This window comes from Phoca vitulina, unplaced genomic scaffold (assembly GCF_004348235.1).
Source record: "Phoca vitulina isolate PV1807 unplaced genomic scaffold, GSC_HSeal_1.0 scaffold6, whole genome shotgun sequence".
NCBI lineage: Eukaryota > Metazoa > Chordata > Mammalia > Carnivora > Phocidae > Phoca > Phoca vitulina.
Window position 1 is genome coordinate 47682256 of NW_022589709.1, and position 22361 is coordinate 47704616.

Here is a 22361-nt window from a genome sequence, read left to right on the forward strand (position 1 = left end):
ATAGCTTATTTTTAAAGGCAAGAAAAATAATGGCAAGCCACTAAACTATTTGGAGGAAAAGCATGAATGTTTGCATTATTAACTACTATACTTCTCACGTGGCTGTGGTAAGATCTAAATATAATCCAGGTTCCCAAGCCAGTTATGGAAACAAGGCTTCATCCAGGAGTCTAGAGCCTAAAATCAGAGCCAGTGCTCACTGAGAGATGCCCTCACTTCTAGATGACTCCCCCAACTAATGCTCCAAAGCCCTGAAAAAAAAAATAACCTTCCTGCATGTTAGGAATATTGCCTAGTTAAGAACTGTCCTTTAGCAGCATGATTTCTCTGACAGGTTTGATGTAGCTTCCATGATAACTTGTTAATGATTTTTAGAGAGGAGCAACTCCAACACTGATTGACAGCAGGTGTGTGTAGCTCTTTCACTCCTTCTTATAGCAGTTAACTTAATTGGCTTTGTATTACAGCAATTTCATGTTCTTCTGTTATCCTCATTAATAGATCAAAGTTCCTTGAAGGCAAGAGTTATTTATGTCATACATTTTGCAGCCACCTGCTGAGCCTAACAGAACACAGATGCTCAACAAATGTCTGCCATCTTCCTATGGGGGAGCCAGCTCGGGTGGGTTGATTGGTTTCCTTTGAGTCCTAAAACCCAGAGATGTCCATAAAACACCCAGGGACAAGAATAAAATGTAAAACGTTCTCTTCAGGAAGAAACAATTAGGCAGTGATTTCCTGTGTAGCTGACAGGTGTTCACACACTTTTATGGTCAAAGATCCAAATTGGAAGAGTTGATAGCCTGGACTCGAGCTGACATCCAGCCAGTTCCCAAGTGTTGAGGTAGAAGTCTTCCCCTGTTCCTGACAGTTAGGTTGAACCTATACCCTAGCAGTGAGTAACACATGAGTATGTTAATCAAACACAGACTCTACAGGGATGCTCATGTGGTCTGAGAGAAAGACTAATCAAGAACCCATAATCCCACAGCCTGTTCTAAAAACATCTCAGTTAGCGGTCTTCATCTTCCATGAAGAGCAGAGCTGTAACATAAATAAATGACATTTAAGATCTGTGGACTATCCAGAAATACTGTTCAATTGGCTTTACCCTCACAAGAACTAGTAAACCCAACAGTCCATACGCTGAAGAATGGGGTCTTAGGTTTAGGTTTCTGAAAGCACCTTTGCTCCAGCAATTAGTTGAGAGTTTTGTCACCTAACTCTAACTAAAAGTGCTCCTACTATGCCTCAAATGAACCTCTGAAGCAAGGCGCTATCAGAACACTAAAAAAATAAATAAATAAAAATCAGAATTTCATGGAGCTTACAGAAAAGTTAACAGGACTACTTTTGTGTCTGCTTGCTAAGAAGTATATGTGTGGCAGAATTTTGTTTGGACTAACACACAACCTAGTATAGAGAGCACTGGAGGAGGAGTCTTAGAGCCCTCACCTATATTTTTACTGGGTATCTACAACACCAAAAAGAACCCAATAAACTGAACAACCAAATTGTCTTAAGTTAGCTCACAAAACTAGACCTTTAGAGAAAAAATACAGGTTCCTTTATTAATTAGCAGTATTAATAAGTTGTGCATAGTTTTTATTTTGTTTTAGGTTTTTCCCTTATTGAGCAAGTCCCCTAGATCTCAAAGTAGACACCATGAGAAGCAAAGAGTTTATTTAAACCTAACATCTGCATTGATTTTAATAAAAAAGATCAACCACTGGGCAATATTAAATTGGAATGATTCCTATGGAACAATAATTATCAAGCAACATAAGAGCTAAATATGCTTTTTTTTTTTTAAGATTTTACTTATTAATTTGACAGAGAGAGAAAGCAAGAGAGCACAAGCAGGGGGGAGCAGCAGAGGGAGAGGGAGAAGCAGTCTCCGCACTGAGCAGGGAGCCCAACTCGGGGCTCGATCCCAGGACCCTGGGACCATGGCTGAGCCGAAGGCAGATGCTTAACCGACTGAGTCACCCAGGTGCCCCAAGAACTAAATATGCTTTCAGGTTTCCCCTATGCTTGGTTGATAATGTATTCTGGAGTTGGGACTCTTCTTCCCAAATACGAAAGAAATTTCCTTCTGTCAGTGCCTATTTCCATTAGGAATTATATGGTTTTTTGAACTCAGGGTTGTATCTGCCAGCATCCTCAGGAATTCAACAGTATATGATCACTGATCTGAAATACTCAAGCAATTCTAAATTATTTATCCTTCTGGAAAAAGCCAAATTTTATATGCTTTGAAATGAACCTCATAAACAATGCCTGGCTAGAATTCATGCTGTGTGAACCTGGATAAAAATCCTACAAGTAACATGGGAAAATACTTCATTAATATTTCAGACAACAGAAGTACAGAGGACGCTTTTTTTTTCCCCCTCAAGTTTTATAAGGGGAGAAAAATGTCATTGCTGAAAACTTGCCAGCAAAATTTAAGATTCTATATCATTCCTACCCTAGTTTTTTTTAAAAAATGAAGACCAATCTTTCTCATTTAGATAGAGGTAGTTAAAGGTGCAGATCTTACCTGAAAGACCAACCCCTTACAAAGACCCTATTTAAATATAATTTGAAAATTGAAACAGACAAAAAAACCCCACCAAACTACTATGTTTCACATGGAATCTATAGTAGAAAATAGTTCTCTATGTACAGTTTTCAGAATTCAGACATTCACCATTTCTTGAACATTTTCAGGGTTAATTTAACTTATGAATTACAAATTATATAAAACTTGTTTTATTGTAGATTCACTTCTAATTGATTTGTAACTAAACAAAATGACCTCCTTTACATTCCTAAAAGCTGCCAAGAAGCATATTAGAGAGGAAAAGAATAAGAAAGGTATATAATGAGTCCTCTGATTCTCCAGGAGGATACAAAGGACTCTGAATATAGCTGTACTCACAGCTATGATTTATAACAGTGAAAGGATACAAAGCAAAACCAGAAAAGGGAAAAGATACAGAAGGTAAAGTCTGGAGGAAACAAAGGGCAAGCTTCCAAGAGTCCTCTCCTGATGGAGTCACACAGGGTGTGCTCAATTTCCCCAGCTGTGAGTTGTGATTACATGTGTGAAATGTCCACCAGAGAAGCACATTAGAGACTCAGCACCTAGGGTTTATACTGGAAGCTGGTCACACAGGCATCTTCTTCCTTACATGTACAAAAATTCCAGCTCCCAGAAACAAGCAAGTAGTTAGTATAAACCATGTTCTCTGCAAAGTTTGGGGAGAGTGAGCCATTCTTATCAGAAAATGCTGGAAACTTTCCCAGATGCCAGTTAAGGGTCAAGCTTGCAGGTAGATCTTTCTAAGGATGGCTGTCTCATCAGGTCTGCTATGTTAACCTTTTTTTTTTTTTTTTTTTGCACATCTCTTTTTAATTCTAGTTCTCTTCAAGTATATGTGCTATGTTTATTCACTTTAGTATTCCTTCTAGTTTACTCTTCACTCCTAAATTGATCTTTTTCTTGAATACGCAGTTCATTCTTCGATCCTATCATCTCATTCCATAGCTTTCCTATTTCTCATTCTCATTTGTTCTTTCATCCCCAGCATCATTTTCTTAATGTCTTTTGGCTCATTTTGAAGTAGTAGGTTACAGTTTTCATTTCATTTGTGGGCATCTTTCTGGCATGAATTCATTTTCTGTAAGGACGTTATCTGGCTCCTTATTGTGTTTCTTCTTATAATAATTTTGTATAAGATTTGAATTTGGTCCTTTTTCTGTTTTTAATTTTAAGTGAAATTAATTTTCTGGGAGCTTTAGAACACAGGCATTGTTCTGGACAGCTGTTGTAACCTCACACATCTTCTGTTGTTTATGTGTGATGTTCAATTATGGTACTTGACTTTCGCTTTCATTCATAAAAGATTAAATGCATGAGAACTGTCCTTTAACCATAAACAACTAGAAAATTGGACAAATTTATATTTTAAAAAAAACTGTTGTCAGCTATTAGATATCAGACAGCACAAAACTGTGATCCCTGAGAGAAGAAAAACAAATGAGGTATATTAAGACTGACTCTTTGGAGAGACCAAGGAAACTAGAATTCGTTAGACAGAAAGCCAGAGATGACAGAGCTGCACACAAGAGAGAGATCCAAAGATCTGCGGAAGGATCCCTTCAAGGATTTGGCCAGGTACTGATCCTTAAGGGTGTGGGGGAACCTCCACTGATCAAAGAGCCACAAGAAAACACTAGGTCAAACAATAACCAGGGTTCATACAGGGCTTAGAATAGTTGGTTCTCTGACCAACTAGAGTGGAAATGCCTCAAAATACATGGGACACTGGGGCACCTGGGTGGCTCAGTCGGTTAAGTGACTGCCTTCAGCTCAGGTCATGATCCCAGGGTCCTGGGATGGAGCCCCGCATCGGGCTCCCTGCTCCGCGGGAAGCCTGCTTCTCCCTCTCCCACTCCCCCTGCTTGTGTTCCCTCTCTCGCCGTCTCTCTCTCTCTGTCAATTAAATAAATAAATAAAATCTTTAGGAAAAAAAAAAATACATGGGACACTGAGTAGAAGCCTCAGAAGAGTATTGCTTTACAAGTGGGAGTAAAATAGTGACAAGGATTTCCCAATCTTGATACTAATAACATTTAAATATATGTGTATATATATGTATATCTATTACATTGAGATATAATTTACATACCACACCATTTATTTGGAGTATGCAATTCAATGGTTTCTAGTATATTAACAAGGTTGTGCAGTCATCATCATCATCATTATGTAATTTCAGATATTTGCATTACCCGCCCAAAAAACTCTATACCCATTTGCAGTCACTCTCCACTTCCCCCCAACTGAAACTGCTCTTGGAAACCACTGATTGGCTTTCTCTCTCTATGGATTTGCCTATTCTGGATATTTCATATAAGTGGAATCATACAGTTATGTGTGTGGTCTTTTGTGATGGCTTCTTTAACTTACCATAATATTTTCAAGGTTCATCTACGTTGTAGCATGTACCAGTATGTCATTCCTTTTTTATGGCTGAATTATATTCCATTTTATGCATATTCTATATTTTATATATCTATTCATCAATGGATGGACATATGGATTGTTTCCACTTTTTGGCTACTATGAATGATACTGTTATGAACAGTCACATACAAATTTTTGTGTGGACATACATTTTCATTGTGTTGAGTACACATCTAGGAGTGAAATAGTTGGATTATACGGTAACTCCAAACACTGTGAGGAACTACCACAGTGTTTTCCAAGGTGGTTATAACCATTTTACCCTCCCACTGGCAATGTATGAGGGTTCTAATTTGCCCACATTCACACCAACACTTGCCTGGTTTTTTAAATTATTATTACAGCTATTCTAGTGGGTATGAAGTAGTATCTCACTGTGGCTTTGATTTGAATTTATCTGATGCCTAATGATGCTAAGCATTTTTTTCATGTGCTTATTCGTCATTTGTACAAGTTCTTTGGAGAAATGCCTATTCAGATTCTTTGTCCATTTTTTAATTGGGTTATCTGTCTTTTTACCATTGATCTTTATAAGAGTTCTTCATATATTCTAGACATAGATCTCTATACAAAGTTTTTCTACTATTCAGTGGGTTGTCTTTTCATTCTCTTGACGGTAGGCTTTGAAGAGCAAGTTTTTCATTGTGAAGTCCAATATTTTCTATTTTTTCTTTTGCCACTTGTGCTTTTGGCGTCACAGCTAAGAAACTATTCCCTAATCAAAGGTCATGAAGATTTTTACACCCATGTTTTCTTCTAAGAGCTAATAGTTTCAGCTCTTACATATAGGTCTTCGGTCCACTTTGAGTTATTTTTTATTAGGACATGAGGTAAGGTAATACAAAACTCATTCTTCTGCATAGATAACCAGTTATCCATGAGGACAGGGAAAGAACCACAAAAAACACTAGGTCAAACAATAAGCAGGGTTCATACAGGGCCTTTTATTGGAGGAAAAAAACAACTATTCTTTCCACCACTGAATGCTTTAACAGCCTTGTTGGAAATCAACTGACAATATGTGTGTAGTTTATTTCTGGACTCTCAATTCTGTTTCACTGATCTGTATGTCTGTCCTTACGCCAGTGCCACAATGTCTCAGCGACTTTTGCCTTGCTGCAAGTTTTCAAACAGGAATGTGAATCTTCTGATTCTGTTATTCTTTTTTCAAAATTGTTACAGCTATTCTTTGGCCCTTGAATTTTCATAAAATTTTAGGATCAGTTTGTCGGTTTCTGCAAAAAAACTAGCTGGGATTTTGGTACAATTACACTGAACCTGTAGATCAGTTTGGGGAATACTGCCATCTTAGTAAGATTAAGTCTGCTGATCCACAAACCTAGGATGCCTTTCCACTTACTCGGGTCTTCTTTTAATTTCTTTCAACAGTGTTCTATAGTTTTCAGAATACAGGCTTTATATTTCTTTCGTTAAATGCATTAAGTATTTTATTCTTTTTGATGCTATTGTAAATGAAATTATTTTCTTACATTTTTGGATTCTTTGTTGCAAGGTTATACACTCAGAGCTGATTTTGATTTTGGTATATTGATCTCACATCCTGCAACCTCATGAACTCATTTTATATGCTTTAATCATCTCCTCCTGGATTCTTAGGATTTTCTATACATAATTCCAAGTCATATGAAATTATGCAATAGCAGAGTTTTACTTCTTACTTTACAATTTTACTACATTTTCTTACCTAAATGCCCTGACTAGACTTTCTAGGACAATATGCAACAGAACTGGGAAAACACTGCTTCTTCTTATTCCTGTTCTTAGAGGGGAAGCATTCATTCTTTCCCCCATTAAGTATGATGTTAGGGTCTGAGGTTTTCACTGATGGCCATTATCAGGATAAGGACATTCCTTTCTAGCTCTAGTTTGTTGGATGTTTTTATCATGAAACGGAGCTTTAACTGTCTGTTGAGATGCCCCTGTAGTTTTTAATCTCTTATTATACTGACATAGTATATTACATTAAATGACTTATAATTTGTTAAACCAAACCTATGGTCCTAGAATAAATCCCATAATCATGATGTATAATCCTTTATATTGTTGGATTCCATTTGCTTGTATTTTTTGAGGATTTTTATGTCCATATTCACGTTAGTCTGCAGTTTTTTCTCTTGTAGTATCTTTATGTGATTTTGGACTACTGAATTTGGGGCTAAATAATTATTTTTTGTAAAGGGATATACTGTGAATTTTAGGATATTCAGCTGCATCTCTGTTCTATGCCCATTAAAGGTCATTAAAATAATAAAATTTACTTTCACTAGTAACTGTAAACACTCTATGTTATCTTTCTGTTACAATAAGTTTTCTAAGAAAAAGCTCTTACAGTTCTCCTTGGTGGATTTTGTCATTCTTTTCTAAATTTCCAAAACCTATGTGAAGTTCTGACCACACCAATCTTAATAAAAGTCCTCTGAAATGACAAAAGCACTCATTTCCAACACCAACAAAAATGCCAATTTCTTTAAAACTTCATAAATTTGGGAATCAGGCTAATTTGGTCATGATGATTAATATCCCTCACATTCTATTTATTCTATTATACTATTTTGCTCTGGAACAAACCTACTTAAACTCTCAAGACAAATTTGGAACCTCAGAATCTGACCTAACTAATAAAACCTCACTTAATCCATTCTTAAGAATACCTAAAATACGCATTTTCTCTAATAACCTAAAATTCTATCATAAAGGCACAAACACCTCTAAGTATTTATTTAAAATGTGTATCAAGATTTTTAGGAAATATACAACAGTTTTTGTGAAAGCATTTGCCATACGAGGCAACTAAATTTTTCCCCATTAACATAGCTCTTAAAGTAAATCTAATCATACCTTATGCTGCTGAACTTTTTTAAAGTAATATAACTGAATTCTAAATACACAAGAAGAACATTCTTGTTTTCCAAAGTAACCACTTTGAGCGGCAACATTCTTTTTCCAAAATACAACTGTGGAGTTACTCTTCTGGAATATCTTCAAAGTCGAATCATATAACATCATCACTCACATTTTATGTTTAAGCAAAACAACAGCACCACTTTGATCACCACCTTTATTCATTAACCTTGGTTCCCAAGGACATTTTGGCAATTTCCAATCAAGTCCACGCTCACAGGATAAAGAATTCCTTCCTTCTTTCCTTTTCTTCCATTAATCCTATATTTACTGACTCCCTGCTTGGTGCTGGCTAATGTTGGGTGATAGAAACTTATACCATATGACGACCTTTTACTTTGGCTCTCTATCTTTGTCTTTGGCTCTGTGGCAATGAGAAGAGGGGATCACCCAACCAGCAGATCAGACACATACTAAGTCATCAGCAGATTCAGTTCCCTGACCACTGCCCAACACCACCACCAAATACAAAATGAGAAGAGTTCAGCTTCACGTAATTTATCAAGGTAGGTAATTTTAAAATAAACTAGTTTAATTTCAGTACTTAAGTAGTGACTCTTCTACATGTTTCTAACTTCATATAATGGTGTGTACCGTGTGTCCTTCAGTAATTTGATTTCTGGCTCAATATAATGTTAACAAAGTTCTTTAAATATTGATACATGTAACTCCAGTCCATTTATTTTCATTGCTGTAGGACACTACACTGCATGAATATAACACAATAAATCCACTCTCCTGTTGATGGACATTTAGACTGACTTTAAACAGGACAAAACTGCTTCCAGAGAAATGATATTCTGTTCTATCCTAAATACTATGCACACCAAAAAGACATTACAGAAAGATTCCCAAGAGACCTACCTTTCTTGCACCCTCCCCAACAACCTCAAACCAATACGACCTCTTTGTACCCCAATTCATATTCGACCATTTTAGTGAGATAGCTCCTATCTGCAGAACAGGAAGAAGCTTACTTATCAAGGATCAAAATGATAAAGGTTAATTCTTCACAGAGCCAAAGCCAAGGGGCTGGTGAAGGTGAAATACAGAAAGGCAAGAAAATTCTCCCACTACCTTTTATTATTCCACTGGTTTTTAAACTAATTTTCCTAGAATAGCAATTGCGAGTTTTAAATCTCCACAAAGTTAATCACTCTTTTAAAAAGCTATGTTAGTAACTATCCTTTTCATCTCCAAATTTATGGTCTATAAAATAAGAACTGAAACCATGAATAAGAAAGGCAGTGAAGTTTTATGAATGCTTTTTAATACCACTTCCTAACTCCACTTAATACTACTTGTCAATTAACTGTGCTTTAGTATTTAGTATATTAAATAGCTATATGAATACAAATTGACAAAATTCTTAAGGATTCTATAAATATTTTTAAATAATATTTTTCACCAATAGCACCACACACTTCATTCTTGCCCCCAAATAGAATATTCTATCGGGGCACCTGGCTGGCTCAGACGGTTAAGCGGCCGACTCTTGATTTAGGCTCAGGACATAATCTCAGGGTCCTGGGATCAAGCCCCACATCATGCTCAGAGGGAGTCTGCTTGAGGATTCACTATTCTCTCTCTCCTCCCTCTGCCCCTCCCCACTGCTTGTGCTCTGAAATAAATAAATCTTAAAAAAACAAAAAAGACTATTCTATCATTAGTAGGTGAACTTATCTGAGTACAGTACTTACCAAATTCAATTTAAGAATTGCTTTTATAGACTGAATTATGGAGAGAATGAAGTACACTCTAAGGCTAGATGTATTATATTCAGTCATATGGTTTAATATTGACACAGAATAGAAAACAGAAGATGACTTTTTGTCCGCCAATAATCAAAGAAAAAGGCAGTAATGTCAAATTTCTCAGATGCTCTTATTTCTAAATGAATGCATGTGAACTTCAAGCCAAAAGAAAAACAGGATATTTTTTTAAAGGGAATGTTTTTAATATAACTCTACTCCTTTTTTTTTATTTTTGAGAAATCACTTACTTGGGCTTGGAAAGCACCTTTTCCAAGTTAAATTCTTTGAGGTATCTTATTATGGCAGCCAAAGAGCAAATCACAGCCTTCTCCAAGTTAATGATGCCAGAAAAACTTTGAGAAGCTAAAAAACAGAATATATAGTTTCATTAAAGTTATTGCTCACCATTATTAAAAACAAACTTTAGGGGCGCCTGGGTGGCTCAGCTGGTTAAGCGACTGCCTTCGGCTCAGGTCATGATCCTGGAGTCCCTGGATCGAGTCCCACATCGGGCTCCCTGCTCGGCAGGGGGTCTGCTTCTCCCTCTGACCCTAACCCCTCTCAAGCTCTCTGTCTCTCATTCTCTCTCTCTCAAATAAATAAATAAAATCTTTAAAAACAAACAAACAAACAAACAAACTTTAACTGAAATTTAGTTTATGATTATTGAAATAATATAGACAATACCTCCTTAAATTGCCTTTTGGAAAAATGTAGAAGATTACAAGTACCTAGGTCATGGAAAAATGGGGATTTTCTGATAGTGAAATAAAGCTTTTTTAGAGAGCAACTTTTTCTTTTTTTTTTTTTAATTTTTATTTATTTATTTGACAGAGACAGATAAAGCAGGAACACAAGCAGGGGTAGTGGGAGAGGGAGAAGCAGGCTTCCCACTGAGCAGGGAGCCCGATGCGGGGCTCGATCCCAGGACTCTGGGGTCATGACCTGAGCTGAAGGCAGACGCTTAACCACTGAGCCACACAGGCGCCCCAGAGAGCAACTTTTTCAAAATGTAAAATGCCCATCCCCTTTGATCCAGAAATACTCTAAAATGCATGTCAAAGATGTGTGTACAAGGAAGTGAGCTAAAAGATCTTTTGTAATAGTAAAATCTACAGACAACCTAACTGAACATCAGGAGCGTAACAGCTCAATAAATTTTGGTAAGTCCAGATTATTATGCATCTACTAACAACAATGCCTTACAGCTATCTGTACAACTATCCATAATATACTGCTGAGTGAGGGTGAAAAAAAAGTTGTACAATCATTCTTATCTCTCAGCAGGAAGACTGCTTACCATCTGGTCTCCCAGCTTCATCCCTGTGCCCTACAGGGTATTCTCAACAGAGCAGCCAAAAGAATCCTTTTAAAAATGTACATCAGACCATTAGACTACTTTGCTTATAAAAACCCTCTAACACCCGCAACTCACTGAGAGAAGCGGCTCAAGCCCTGACAGGGATCTGTAAGGCCCCACAACCTGCCTTCCACCTTCCCGAACTCACCTCCTCAGATTCTCTCCCTTACTTTGTCCTAGCACCCAGGCTCCTTTTATTCCTTAAACCTACCAGGCACTTAGATATGTTGTACTTCTGGCGTCTCTGCCTAAAACACTGTTCCTTCACCTGTGTGTATGGCTTTACCCCTACACTCCTTCAGGCTTCATTCAAACCTTTGCTCACGTGCCACGTTCTCCGGGAGGCCTTACTTCACCACCCTATTCAAAAGTGCTCCCTCTTCCCTGCCTTATTTTCTTCATAATACTTACCACTTTCAAACACACTAGCTTATTTTATTGTATATATCTTCCCCTTAGAATGTGAACTCCAGAAGAGCAGGAATTTTTGTCTTTTTTTATCCCTTACTGTATGTGTGATGCCTCACATAATAGGCAGCCAATAAAAATTAGTTGAAAGAATAAATCCAAGGTATATGAAATATACACAATTATATATGTATACTTATATGTATGGATTTGTACCTATAAAAATTCTTAAAGATTTGGGGGGAGGGACTTTTTTTCTTTATGCACATCTATGTTTGGACCTTTTTTTGCAACAGTCATTTATTACTTTCAGAAATAAAAAAACTACAAAATACTCTCTCCACATCAGTAATACCAAGTACATTAATTTCTATTGCGGTTTTTTATAAAACCAAGGTGTGAAGAAAGAGCTAACAAAACTCTTCCCCCTTCTGAGAATTTCACCTTTAACTTTCTAGCTCTGTTCCCCAGGGAACCTGATAAAAATGAAGCACATTGTTATGAGGTAACATTGTATATGGTAAGAATGACCTGAAACCAGTAAACTGCATCCGGACTAAGAAGAATTATAAACCCCTGACTGTAGAAATGTTGCCCTTCTCTGAGTACAGGGACCCTGAAGTTGGCATGGCATGAAGCTTCTAGGCCTGGGTAGGCCCTGACGAGTATCTCCTGTCTTTGCAGCTGAACTGTCACTTGGCTTGGAGTAGGGATGGGGGGGAAGGGGTTTGCACAACTTAAGCTCTCAATGGCTCTATGGGGTGACAAACCCTGTGGAGGACTACTCCCACTAACAGGAACAAGTGCTGCCTACTGGCAAGCTGGTTTCCTATCCCATACGCTTCTAAGTGAATGTGACGTCAGAAGAGGCTTATGGTAGTCTTGTCTTTACTTGAGCATAAGACAACAATCCCTTGGTGATACCGCAGACTGTCAGAATGGGTTACCCTCTCAGACACTCAATTCAATTTGACACCATGAGATTAAAAAGAGTTGGGGAGAGAAATGCTAACAAGACATTGGTGCCTGTGGGGGAGCCAAGGGAAGACTGATTTATCTACGGTCTAATGGTGAAAGCCTTACAGCATGTGGTAAGATATAAAAATGAACCTTAACAGAATAAGCTGGACTAGAAGGAAGTAGGGGTACAGACCAAGTAAAGCACTGATACCTGGCTGACAACATGCAGATTAGACAAATAATGGTTACTTAACATAGTAATACCCTGTCATTAATGTTCTGGTATTTAAATTGTGGCAATCAATCTAACGAAACACTAGCCTTTATCAGGAGATTTATCTAAATACTCTATAAAATGGCAAGGAAAATAATGGGCCATTTTTCTAAGAAAAGCAAAAAGAAGGTTGGCCAGCATCTCCTTACAGTCCAACGAATATGTCAAAAACATCAAGTTACTAAATGGTCACAGCTACAAAGGAAGAAGCTGTAGGGGTGTTTTTGATGAGTGCAAGAAAAGTGAACTCTTGCTTCTATTTCTGCCAGTTATTTATTGATAACTGCCTAGTTTTTTCATTAAATTGGAAGTCAAACTTGCACTTTTATCCAAATCTCAACTCAGTTAAATTGGAGGACATTGAGGCTAACACATATGAAATATTTACCTTGGACGTCAAGTGCATCTTTTGCATAAAACTCCGTAACTGCCTGGAAAGCATGGCTGTATTCAAAGTACACGTCATCCATCCTTTCTACTCGAATTCTGTCATCCTGCACACTGAAAGAAAAAAACGAAAATTTCAAAGATAATTACTCACAATCTTGAACTATCTATATTTAGGTCTTGGCCTGACCAAAAAAAGAAATTCATTCTTTATTCTCCCTCAAGTTGAAAAAAAAGAAAGATCTAAAGTTTCCCTGTCAAAAGGCCCCATTTCATAAAATATAATTACAATTTTTACCACTGGTACTTTATATCAAGTAGTACACTGTGATTATCAAGAACTCACTGAAACTAAGGTCAATTACTTTGATAAATACAAAAGGGAGAAAACTGGAAAAGCATCATTTTAATTTAATTGCATCATTTGTTTAAATACTCTACCAATAAAATACATCTTTCTCTGAAATGGCATCTTTTTGCTAAGTCCACTTCTACCACAGTCCCCATTCAAAACTAGTAAATTCCCCCAGGTCAACTCTCACTCTCTCTTTAAAGCAGCTCTATAGTCTCTTTAAAATTGCATGCGTGAGTGAGTGAGTGAGTGAGTGTGTGTGTGTGTATGTGATTATGTAAGTACATAAACAAAACCATATCATCCATGCTGGGTAGTATGTTTTCTCTCTCATTTTCTGTTTCGCTTGGCTCCCCATTCCCCCAGCCCCCTCTCCTTCACTATCACCTCACTCCCAACCCATGTTAACAGCCCAGAATGAATCCTTATTTTTTTTCATGTTCATATGTTCATGCACAAGCACATATCATATACATACATACTCATACATGTTCTTGTTTTATAGAAATGGGATGACTTCATACAAACTTTTCTGCATCTTATTTTCTTCTTAAGCAGTAACTCTTGGAAATTCCTCCACATAAAGTGATCTATCTACAACTAATTGTTTTTAATGGCTGAAAAATATTTCATAGTATGTAAAAGCCATAATTTATTCAACCATTTCATTATTATTGGATATTCACTTGATGTTAACATCTGTCACGTGTTGCTATAGAACATTTTTATCTAAAAAAATAGTAAAACATTACATTAAATAAGTAATAAACTGCACACATCCCTCCTCAGTCACATTCATCTTTCTACCAACACTATCTCTAATTTCGTGTGTATTACTATATATGTTTTTATACTCTGCAATATACTTTAACGCCTTTATACAACATGTTGCTTTATTTCATGCTTTATTTTTTTTTAAAGATTTTATTTATTTATTTGACAGAGAGAGACACAGCCAGAGAGGGAACACAAGCAGGGGGAGTGGGAGAGGGAGAAGCAGGCTTCCCGCCGAGCAGGGAGCCTGATGCGGGGCTCGATCCCAGGACCCTGGGACCATGACCTGAGCCGAAGGCAGACACTTAATGACTGAGCCACCCAGGCGCCCCTATCTCATGCTTTAAATTTTACGTAAGTGGTACTTTATTACACCTATCCTCCTATAACTTGCTTTTACACTCAGTATTGTAAGATTTATACATGAAGACAGATAAACTTTTCTTAATTTTCAAGAACTGCTAAGTATTCCATTACTTCTTATATTTTCTGGTGAATTTTTTAAGATCTGCTTTTCAAATTAAACTCACCTGAATTTATTTTGGGGGATAGTATGAAGTTAGAAATACAGTTAGATTTTCCATATGATTATCAATTAAAGATCAAAGCACCAATTAGAAAACATTCCATCTTTTCCTACCACTTCATAATGCTGCCTCCAATGCATATCATGTTTCTATATGTGTGTGACCCTTTACTGGCTTCTCTATTCTGTTCCACTGATCTTTTTGTGTATCTTTGTAACAGGACTACAGTATCTTAATGTCCATGGTTTGGTATCAGTATCTGTAGCCGGGACCCTAGACCTTGCTTTTCAAGACTGTCTTAACTACTCATGGGCCTTTGACTTTCTTTATAAATTTTAGATTCATCTTGTCAAGTTAATAAAAACCTAATATTATTAGGATTTTGACTGGATATACAATGAATTAATTTAGAGAAAAATATCTTAATAAATCAAGATATCCTATTGTTTCTGTCTTTTATATGTAACAATAACATTCTTTAATTTTTTCCATGTTTTATATTCTTTGGTTGTGCTCACTCTTAGATATATTATAGATTAATACTACTGTGAAGGGAAACGTATTTACTAGAGGGTTATCATGGTGTACAGAACCTATCGATTTTTACAGGTAGCAACCATACTGAACACCCTAATTTCTTGTGTTGTATTGTCTATGTATGCATTAATATCACCTGGGGAAAAAAGGATATTTTTATCTCTCCCTTACAATTTCTATTCTTTTCTTTTTCCTATCTCATTACACTACTGGCTAAGACCTTCGGGATGTGTTGAACAAAGGTAATGTTAATAGGCATCCTTTGTCTTCTTATTGACAATAATAGGGAGACTTCTAAAGTTTCACTCTTGAGTACGAGTCTTGCTATAGGTTTTGGAATAAATGACTTATTGGCCTAAGGTTTGGTAAGTTTCCCAGTTTTGGGGGAAAAAAATCTTTAGTCATAAAGGATTATTAAATCTTAATAAGATTTAACCTGGTGTTCTTTCTACATGTGTGAAAATAATCACATGGCTTATATCTCACTTAATTTCTTAATATATTATTCATATTTTCTGATGCTGAATAATCCTTGCATTCCTGGGATAGAACATACTTGTCATGATGTTCTGTGTTGCTTAAATAAAGTTACAAACTCGACTTCGTAGTGTTTTGTTTTGTTTTGTTTCCCCAGAAAATCTGCACCAGCATCCCTAGCTCCAAAGGCTTTTTCTGTTCTACTACAAGACTAGGCAAGCATAAGCTGATTCAGGAAGAAATCTAAGAGGGAGGATTTTCTCCCATCTGTAGTGCTGAAGAAGGATTTTTTCACCTTAATCCACCAGAGAGAGAGTATCAGACTATTACAAATCTCTTATCAATTTGTATCTTCCCGTAGACTCCCTTAATACCTGGATTTTTAGAAGCCTGTAGCAAAGTATTATTTAGCAACTCAAAAAGCAGTGAATGACCTTACATGAGCTCCACAGTGATTTTGTACAAATTCCTAGAATGAACCCAAGAGGCAGCTGGTTACTCAATTACTGTTCTAATTAACGTTTTGTTTGATAAGCAGATAAGGATTTAGAAACCCATTAAATTTTATAAAAACGGACTTGTCAGTTATCCTTGAGACTTCCGTGAAAGCATTACGGGAGTATTAAACTCATCGTTCCGCAATCTGTATATTGAACATCTTCATGCAAACATTTTTTCCACAAACTGGTTGGAGTTATAAAATCTGTGTTTTGCCAGATTTCTTAATTGAAGAAAGTCATGGTAGATTAAATCACTATCTTTGAAACAAATGTCTACTTGAAACACTGTGTACATAATGAGTAATATCCAACCAGAATTTTGTCAAACTAGATTTTAGCAAAATTTCTACATTAGGCACAGAACTGTCAACCTTGATTTCCTCGAACTACAGTCCTGGAATACCTGCATCAGAATCACCGGCAACACACAGTAAAAGCATAGATCCCACACCCTAAATGTGTTAAATCTGAATTCACAGGAAGTTAGGGGAGAAGGGGTATTTTCATCTTCAACAGGGTTTTCAGAATGATTCACGGGCAAACTGCAAACTGAAAACAGCAGTCTATAGGAAAGATATGGCAGTCACTGCAGGACTAGAGTACAAAGAGGAGATGGAAATCTTCTACAACAATAGTCTACGTTTCAGCTGCTCTGTTAGAGGTGGACAGTTAAGTGCCTTTCCACCAAAAAAATTTAGGAAGTCAACTATGGTCATGTAACTGACCTGAGTCTAAAAAATTATGAAAACACCCTCCCTTTTCCACCCTCTACAGAGGCTGTTTGTGGCCTGGGCCGAAGCCTCCTGAATGGAAAGGAGGCTGAACAGAGGCTGTGCTCCTCCCTGGGCCCAGGGTGGTGACTCCCCTTCTGTGCTGGATGGGAGGACTATGGTCAAAAAAGGAGTCTCAGTTATTACAAGGTGTATGTGAAGCTGGACTGTTTTAAATTAAGACTTCTGATTTAAAAAAAAATCCTTTTCATATGTAACATGCCTTTCTGTTGCCAAATATACTGTTTTGGAAAAACTAAATGGTGATAAAACTCTCAACAAGTATGGAACCCATACTAAAATAAAGGAATTTCAGACCCAATAATACCTTTTAATGTCAACTTGAACATAAAACTGCCGACTCTCTGGTGTTGAGTAACAGACCACCTACAAAGATCTTGATCTAACGTTCAATTGTGACCAAACAAATGTCAGCTTGCCAATTTTATGATCTATGCTAACTTTAGAAACTATCATTTTCATAGACAAAAAGAGCCTTGTAAAAGGCTGACAATCTGCTATAGGAAAACTCACAAAGCCTCTTCTGACAGCGTTCTTACTGATGATAAAAATACTGATTGAGTTCCAAGCTTCCTGGCTGAGTGATTAATTCTCTCCTCTGAGGATAGAATCCAATAGAGATCCAGAATGAATAAAACAGGCCATGTAATAGAGTTACAATGTCTCTATATTAGAATTAGTATGAGATTCATTAATTTTATCAACACGTATAGTAAGGAACTTTAGGAAGACAATGAGCATTATGTGAAATTAAAATTATGAAGACAACCATTATCTGACAAATATCAGAATAACTAGCCACAAAAACAGCAAGGAAAAAGGCCAGGGTAAAGATTCTTCATAAGATATAAAAACAGAATAAAATGATATGGACAGACTAATATCAAATATATCTGCCCAAACAACAAATGTAAATGGGGTAAACTTACTTATTAAAAGAGAGCTGATCTCAGATTGGATTACAGAGGGGGAAAAACCTCTGTGCTACAAACAGGAGTAAAACTTACAATAAAGTAATTCAGGAAGGTTAAAAATAAAATGATAGCTGAAAAAAGAACTTGTCTAGATGGATATACTAGTCAAATGTAAATAAAAAAAAAAGCACTGAACAAGATTTTATATCAGGCAAGACAGAATTCAGGACAAAAAGCATTAAAGAAGACAAAAAGAGGTGCTTCGTACTAATAAAAAGGATGAAAGTCTTTTCACTCCACATCCTTAAAACACTTACATTTTTGAACAAATACACTACCTCTTCAAAAAATAAAATTGCTTATTAGGAAAGAGCAAGAGAAAGAGACAAATGGATTACAGGATTTATGCAACAGCTGCCAGGAGATGTTCATCCATTTCCCTGGACTTGAACCTGGGAGTCTGGGAGTCCAGAGATCCAGTGGTTGGAGCCATCCTGCCACCTTGTGGAACGTGACAGGAAAGAGGAGAGACAAAGGAGAAGAGCTCCTAAATCCAGCCACGCCTGCTTCTAGCCCACCTTCCAGCTTTTCACTTACAGGAGCTGGTATGTTCACATTCCACTTTAAAAATTCAGTAAGAATTCACTACAAAATGAGGGATTTTCAAAATGAAAAAAGGAACCTTTTGCTGCCCAGAGAAGGAAGTAGACACAAGGACACAGACAGCTTCTAAGAAAGCTGGCAACCTCTACCCAAATCCAACAGCCAACAGTGAACCGAGGCAAGGAAGACCTGAAGTTTGATTTTAGCTGGGAAGTCTGCTTTAGATAAGGCGGGGAGAGTATAAGTCAGAAATTTTGGAGACCAGGAGGACCCTCCTCCCAGTCCTCCCCACCTAGCACAGCTGATGAAAGCTTAGCCAAGTTGCCACTAGGGACTAAACACTACAAGCAGATTTAGGGCCCCTGCAGGATTGGAGAGAGTGGAGATAAAGAAACACACCAGGCCCCGCCATGCAGGACAGGCCTGTTGGGGAGCGAGGGAGGACTGAGAAGTTCCTCACTCCCTGCGCAAGCTCCTTGAGTTCCCAAGAGACCCAAGGCCCAGGAACTAATCAAGGCCAGTATGGAGGGCAGCTGGGCCTTCAAAAGAAGAAAAGCGTGAAGAGGTTTTACTTTAATGTAAGAAGTCTGTACTGGCGAAATTCATGTCTTTTAAAACTTTCTCTAGCTTTTTCTAAATTTTTGGTTTTACTTTTTCTTCTTTTATAGTGATTCTTATTTTTTTTTTCTTTAAGATAAAGCTGCATCAAAAAGTCTCCAATTTGTCTTGGCAAACCTGACAGAAGAGTACTTCTCTCTGCATTGAGGTGAGGAAAAGAAAGAGGATTAGTGTACTCGAACTTGGGAAACCAAAGGGAAAGGGAAAACGTGAAGGGGGAGGGAACAGAGACAGAAAAAGCCTAAAGGCCTCGAGAAGCCATTCATTTCTGCCCAGAGTCATGACCTCCCAGCTCTTCTCTGACCTTGGAAATCGTCTCTAAAGATGAATTCTCTTGAACATTTTAAAACCTCCATCCTTTCTTAAACTTTCACCTCATCACAATCATGGATCTTTTGACCACCCATCTCCACATACCACACCCCAGCCATTTGCGCACATTCCTGTACAGAAGTGGGCCAAGACTCACCTCTTCTAAGATGCTTTCCCAGAAAAAGAACCACATGCTAGGAAGGGCCTGTGCTTTCTACCAGACACATGGGACTGCGGTTTGTAAAGTAATAGCTTTAGAAATAAAGCTACTTTGTTTGTTAGAAACTTTACTGCCAGAGATAGAAATACAAACTGTAATATGCATTATAAAGGAATGAAAATTTCATCAAATAGTAACCAAAATAATGTCAACTATGCTATAAAACAGGACTCCTTTTTAAGTCCAGAAACAGGGGTGAAGGAAGGGAATGGTTGCTTCCTCGCGTGCTTTTCCTGAGAGGCCACGTAACATAGTGGTTGAAAGCATGTGCTTCAGAGCCAGGAAGTCTGGGCCAAATCCCAGCTCTACTACTTATCAGTGGTAGAACCCCAGACTTAACATCTCTCTGCCTCAGCTTCCTAATCTATAAAATCTGTATTAAAAGAACAGCAGCTCCCTCACAGGGTGTTTGTGAAGATTAAGTCAGTAAATACAAAGCCCTTAGTGTCTAAAACATATTGTTAGCTACTGCTACCATTATTACTACTATTACTGCTACTTAAGAACGAGAGAAAGTAGTAGTCGTGTACTCAAAGGAAAAGGGATAAAAGGGAGAGAGCTTTATAATATATGTAATTGGGCAGGACAGGCACAAAGTAAAAAACATGTCAGCAGTAAGGGATATGCTCCGTAGCTACCAAGAGCACCTTTTTCATTCCAAGGGAACAGAGGTGAAGGAGGAAAAGCTCATGTGTGATTTCAGAAACCACTGCACCCCCCCCCCATACCATCTCACCCATTTCTGATGCTTGAGAGACACAAAGCATTTCATTTCACAAGAAGAAAAAAGTTATTCAATGGTCATTTAAATGGCAGTCTTCAAAGACAAGAAAACAAAAAGGTGTAGAAAGTCTTACCTATACTCAGGTTATTTTTAAAAGTTAAACAGAAGAAGAATTAACAACAGAAGTTAATAAGCCCTAAAATTGATTACTTAAGACTGTACCAATTGTGCAATATTTATTGATGTGCTTTCCTGGATGTTCCACGAGCGCTTTAGCTTAATTTTTCTCACACACCACACAAACACATGTACATACACACAGTCATCTATTTTATATTCATCTCTAATTGGGTGTATTAGGGAGAAGGTGGCACAGTGGTTTTCTAGAGCTCCCATTCCACCGACTCTATGTTTCTAAAATGTAAGTAACTTTTGAGACCAAAAAACAAAACACCACACTTTTTAAAATGACATCCTAGAAAGTCAGTGTCTAAATCATCTACCCGAAGAACATAAAACTCTAGGTCACTTTTCAAAGTTAAATTCGAAATAAAGCCTTTGGCAGCAGCATAATTCAATGTGGACAGAACAGTCTCTTCAACTACTGACATGAAAACGACTGGGAACTACATGGAGAAAAAGGAACTCCAATCCCTATGCTCATGCTATGCCCAAAAATTAAATCAATATACTTAACAGAGCCAAAAGTAAAAGTTAAAACTATAAAACTTCTAGCAGAAAACATAAGAGAAAAATATTCATGACCTTGAAATAGGCAAAGATTTCTTAGGTCACAAAAAGCACTAACCATAAAAGAAGAAATTGACAAATGTGACTTCCATCAGAAAAAAAAAAAGCCTCTGGGACACCTGCACCCCAATGTTTATAGCAGCAATGTCCATAATAGCCAAACTATGGAAAGAGCCCAGATATCCATCCACAGATGAATGGATAAAGAAGAGGTGGTATATATATTCTATAGAATAGTACTCCGCCATCAAAAAAAATATGGAATCTTGCCATTTGCAACAACATGGATGGAACTAGAGGGTATTATGCTAAGTGAAATAAGTCAAACAGAGAAAGACAATTATATGCTCTCACTCATATGTGGAATTTAAGAAACAAAACAGAGGATCATAGGGAAAGAGAGGAAAAAATAAGACAAAATCAGGGAGGGATACAAACCATAAGAGGCTCTTAAGCATAGGAAACAAACTGAGGGTTGCTGGAGTGGAGGGGGTTTAGGGGATGGAGTAACTGGGTGATGGACACTGGGGAGGGTATGTGTTGTAATGAGCACTGGCTATTATATAAGACTGATGAATCACTGACCTCTACCTCTGAAACCAATAATACATTATACGTTAATTAATTGAATTTAAATAAAAAGAAAATTTTAAAAAACCTTCTGTTTTTCTAAGGTCATCAAGAAAATTAAAAGGCAGACCACAGACTGGGAGAAAATATTCATAATACATATACCTAACAAAGGATTTTTATTCAGAATGCAGAAAGAATTCTAATTCTTATAGCTCAATCAGAAAAGCAACCCAATTTCTTTAAATGGGCAAAAAAAAAGATATATGAATAGCCAGGAAGTACATGAAAACATTGGTCATCCAAAAAAAAAAAATTTAAACCAAAGTGAATAATCACTTCCCACTAACTATCATGGCTGAAATTTAAAAGACTGGCAATACCAAGAGTTGACAAAGACAGAACAACTACAACTCTCATTCCCTGTTGATGAGAGTATATAACTGGGAAACTACTTTGAAAAATAGTTTGGCTGTCTCCTATACAGTCAAGTACATATTTACCCATCCAGTCCAGCAATTCCACTCCCCTAGGTACTTACCCAAAATAAAAAATATGTCCATAAAAAAAAATAGTACACAAATGTTCTTAGCAGCTTTACTGAAAATAGGCA

At 37.1% G+C, this 22361-nt stretch overlaps 1 protein-coding gene across 3 annotated transcripts in view; it reads right to left on the reverse strand.

The window, feature by feature from the left end:
• The window catches only part of MSH3 (mutS homolog 3), a 177479-nt gene that overhangs the window by 116610 nt on the left and 38508 nt on the right, over nt 1-22361 (reverse strand). For all 3 annotated transcript variants that reach the window (XM_032404094.1, XM_032404092.1, XM_032404093.1), the window contains exons 9-10: nt 13081-13193; nt 9939-10053 (exon numbers count right to left, since the gene is read on the reverse strand). In XM_032404094.1, the coding sequence (XP_032259985.1) occupies nt 9939-10053; nt 13081-13193 (228 nt within the window). The remainder of the gene's footprint in view (nt 1-9938; nt 10054-13080; nt 13194-22361) is intronic.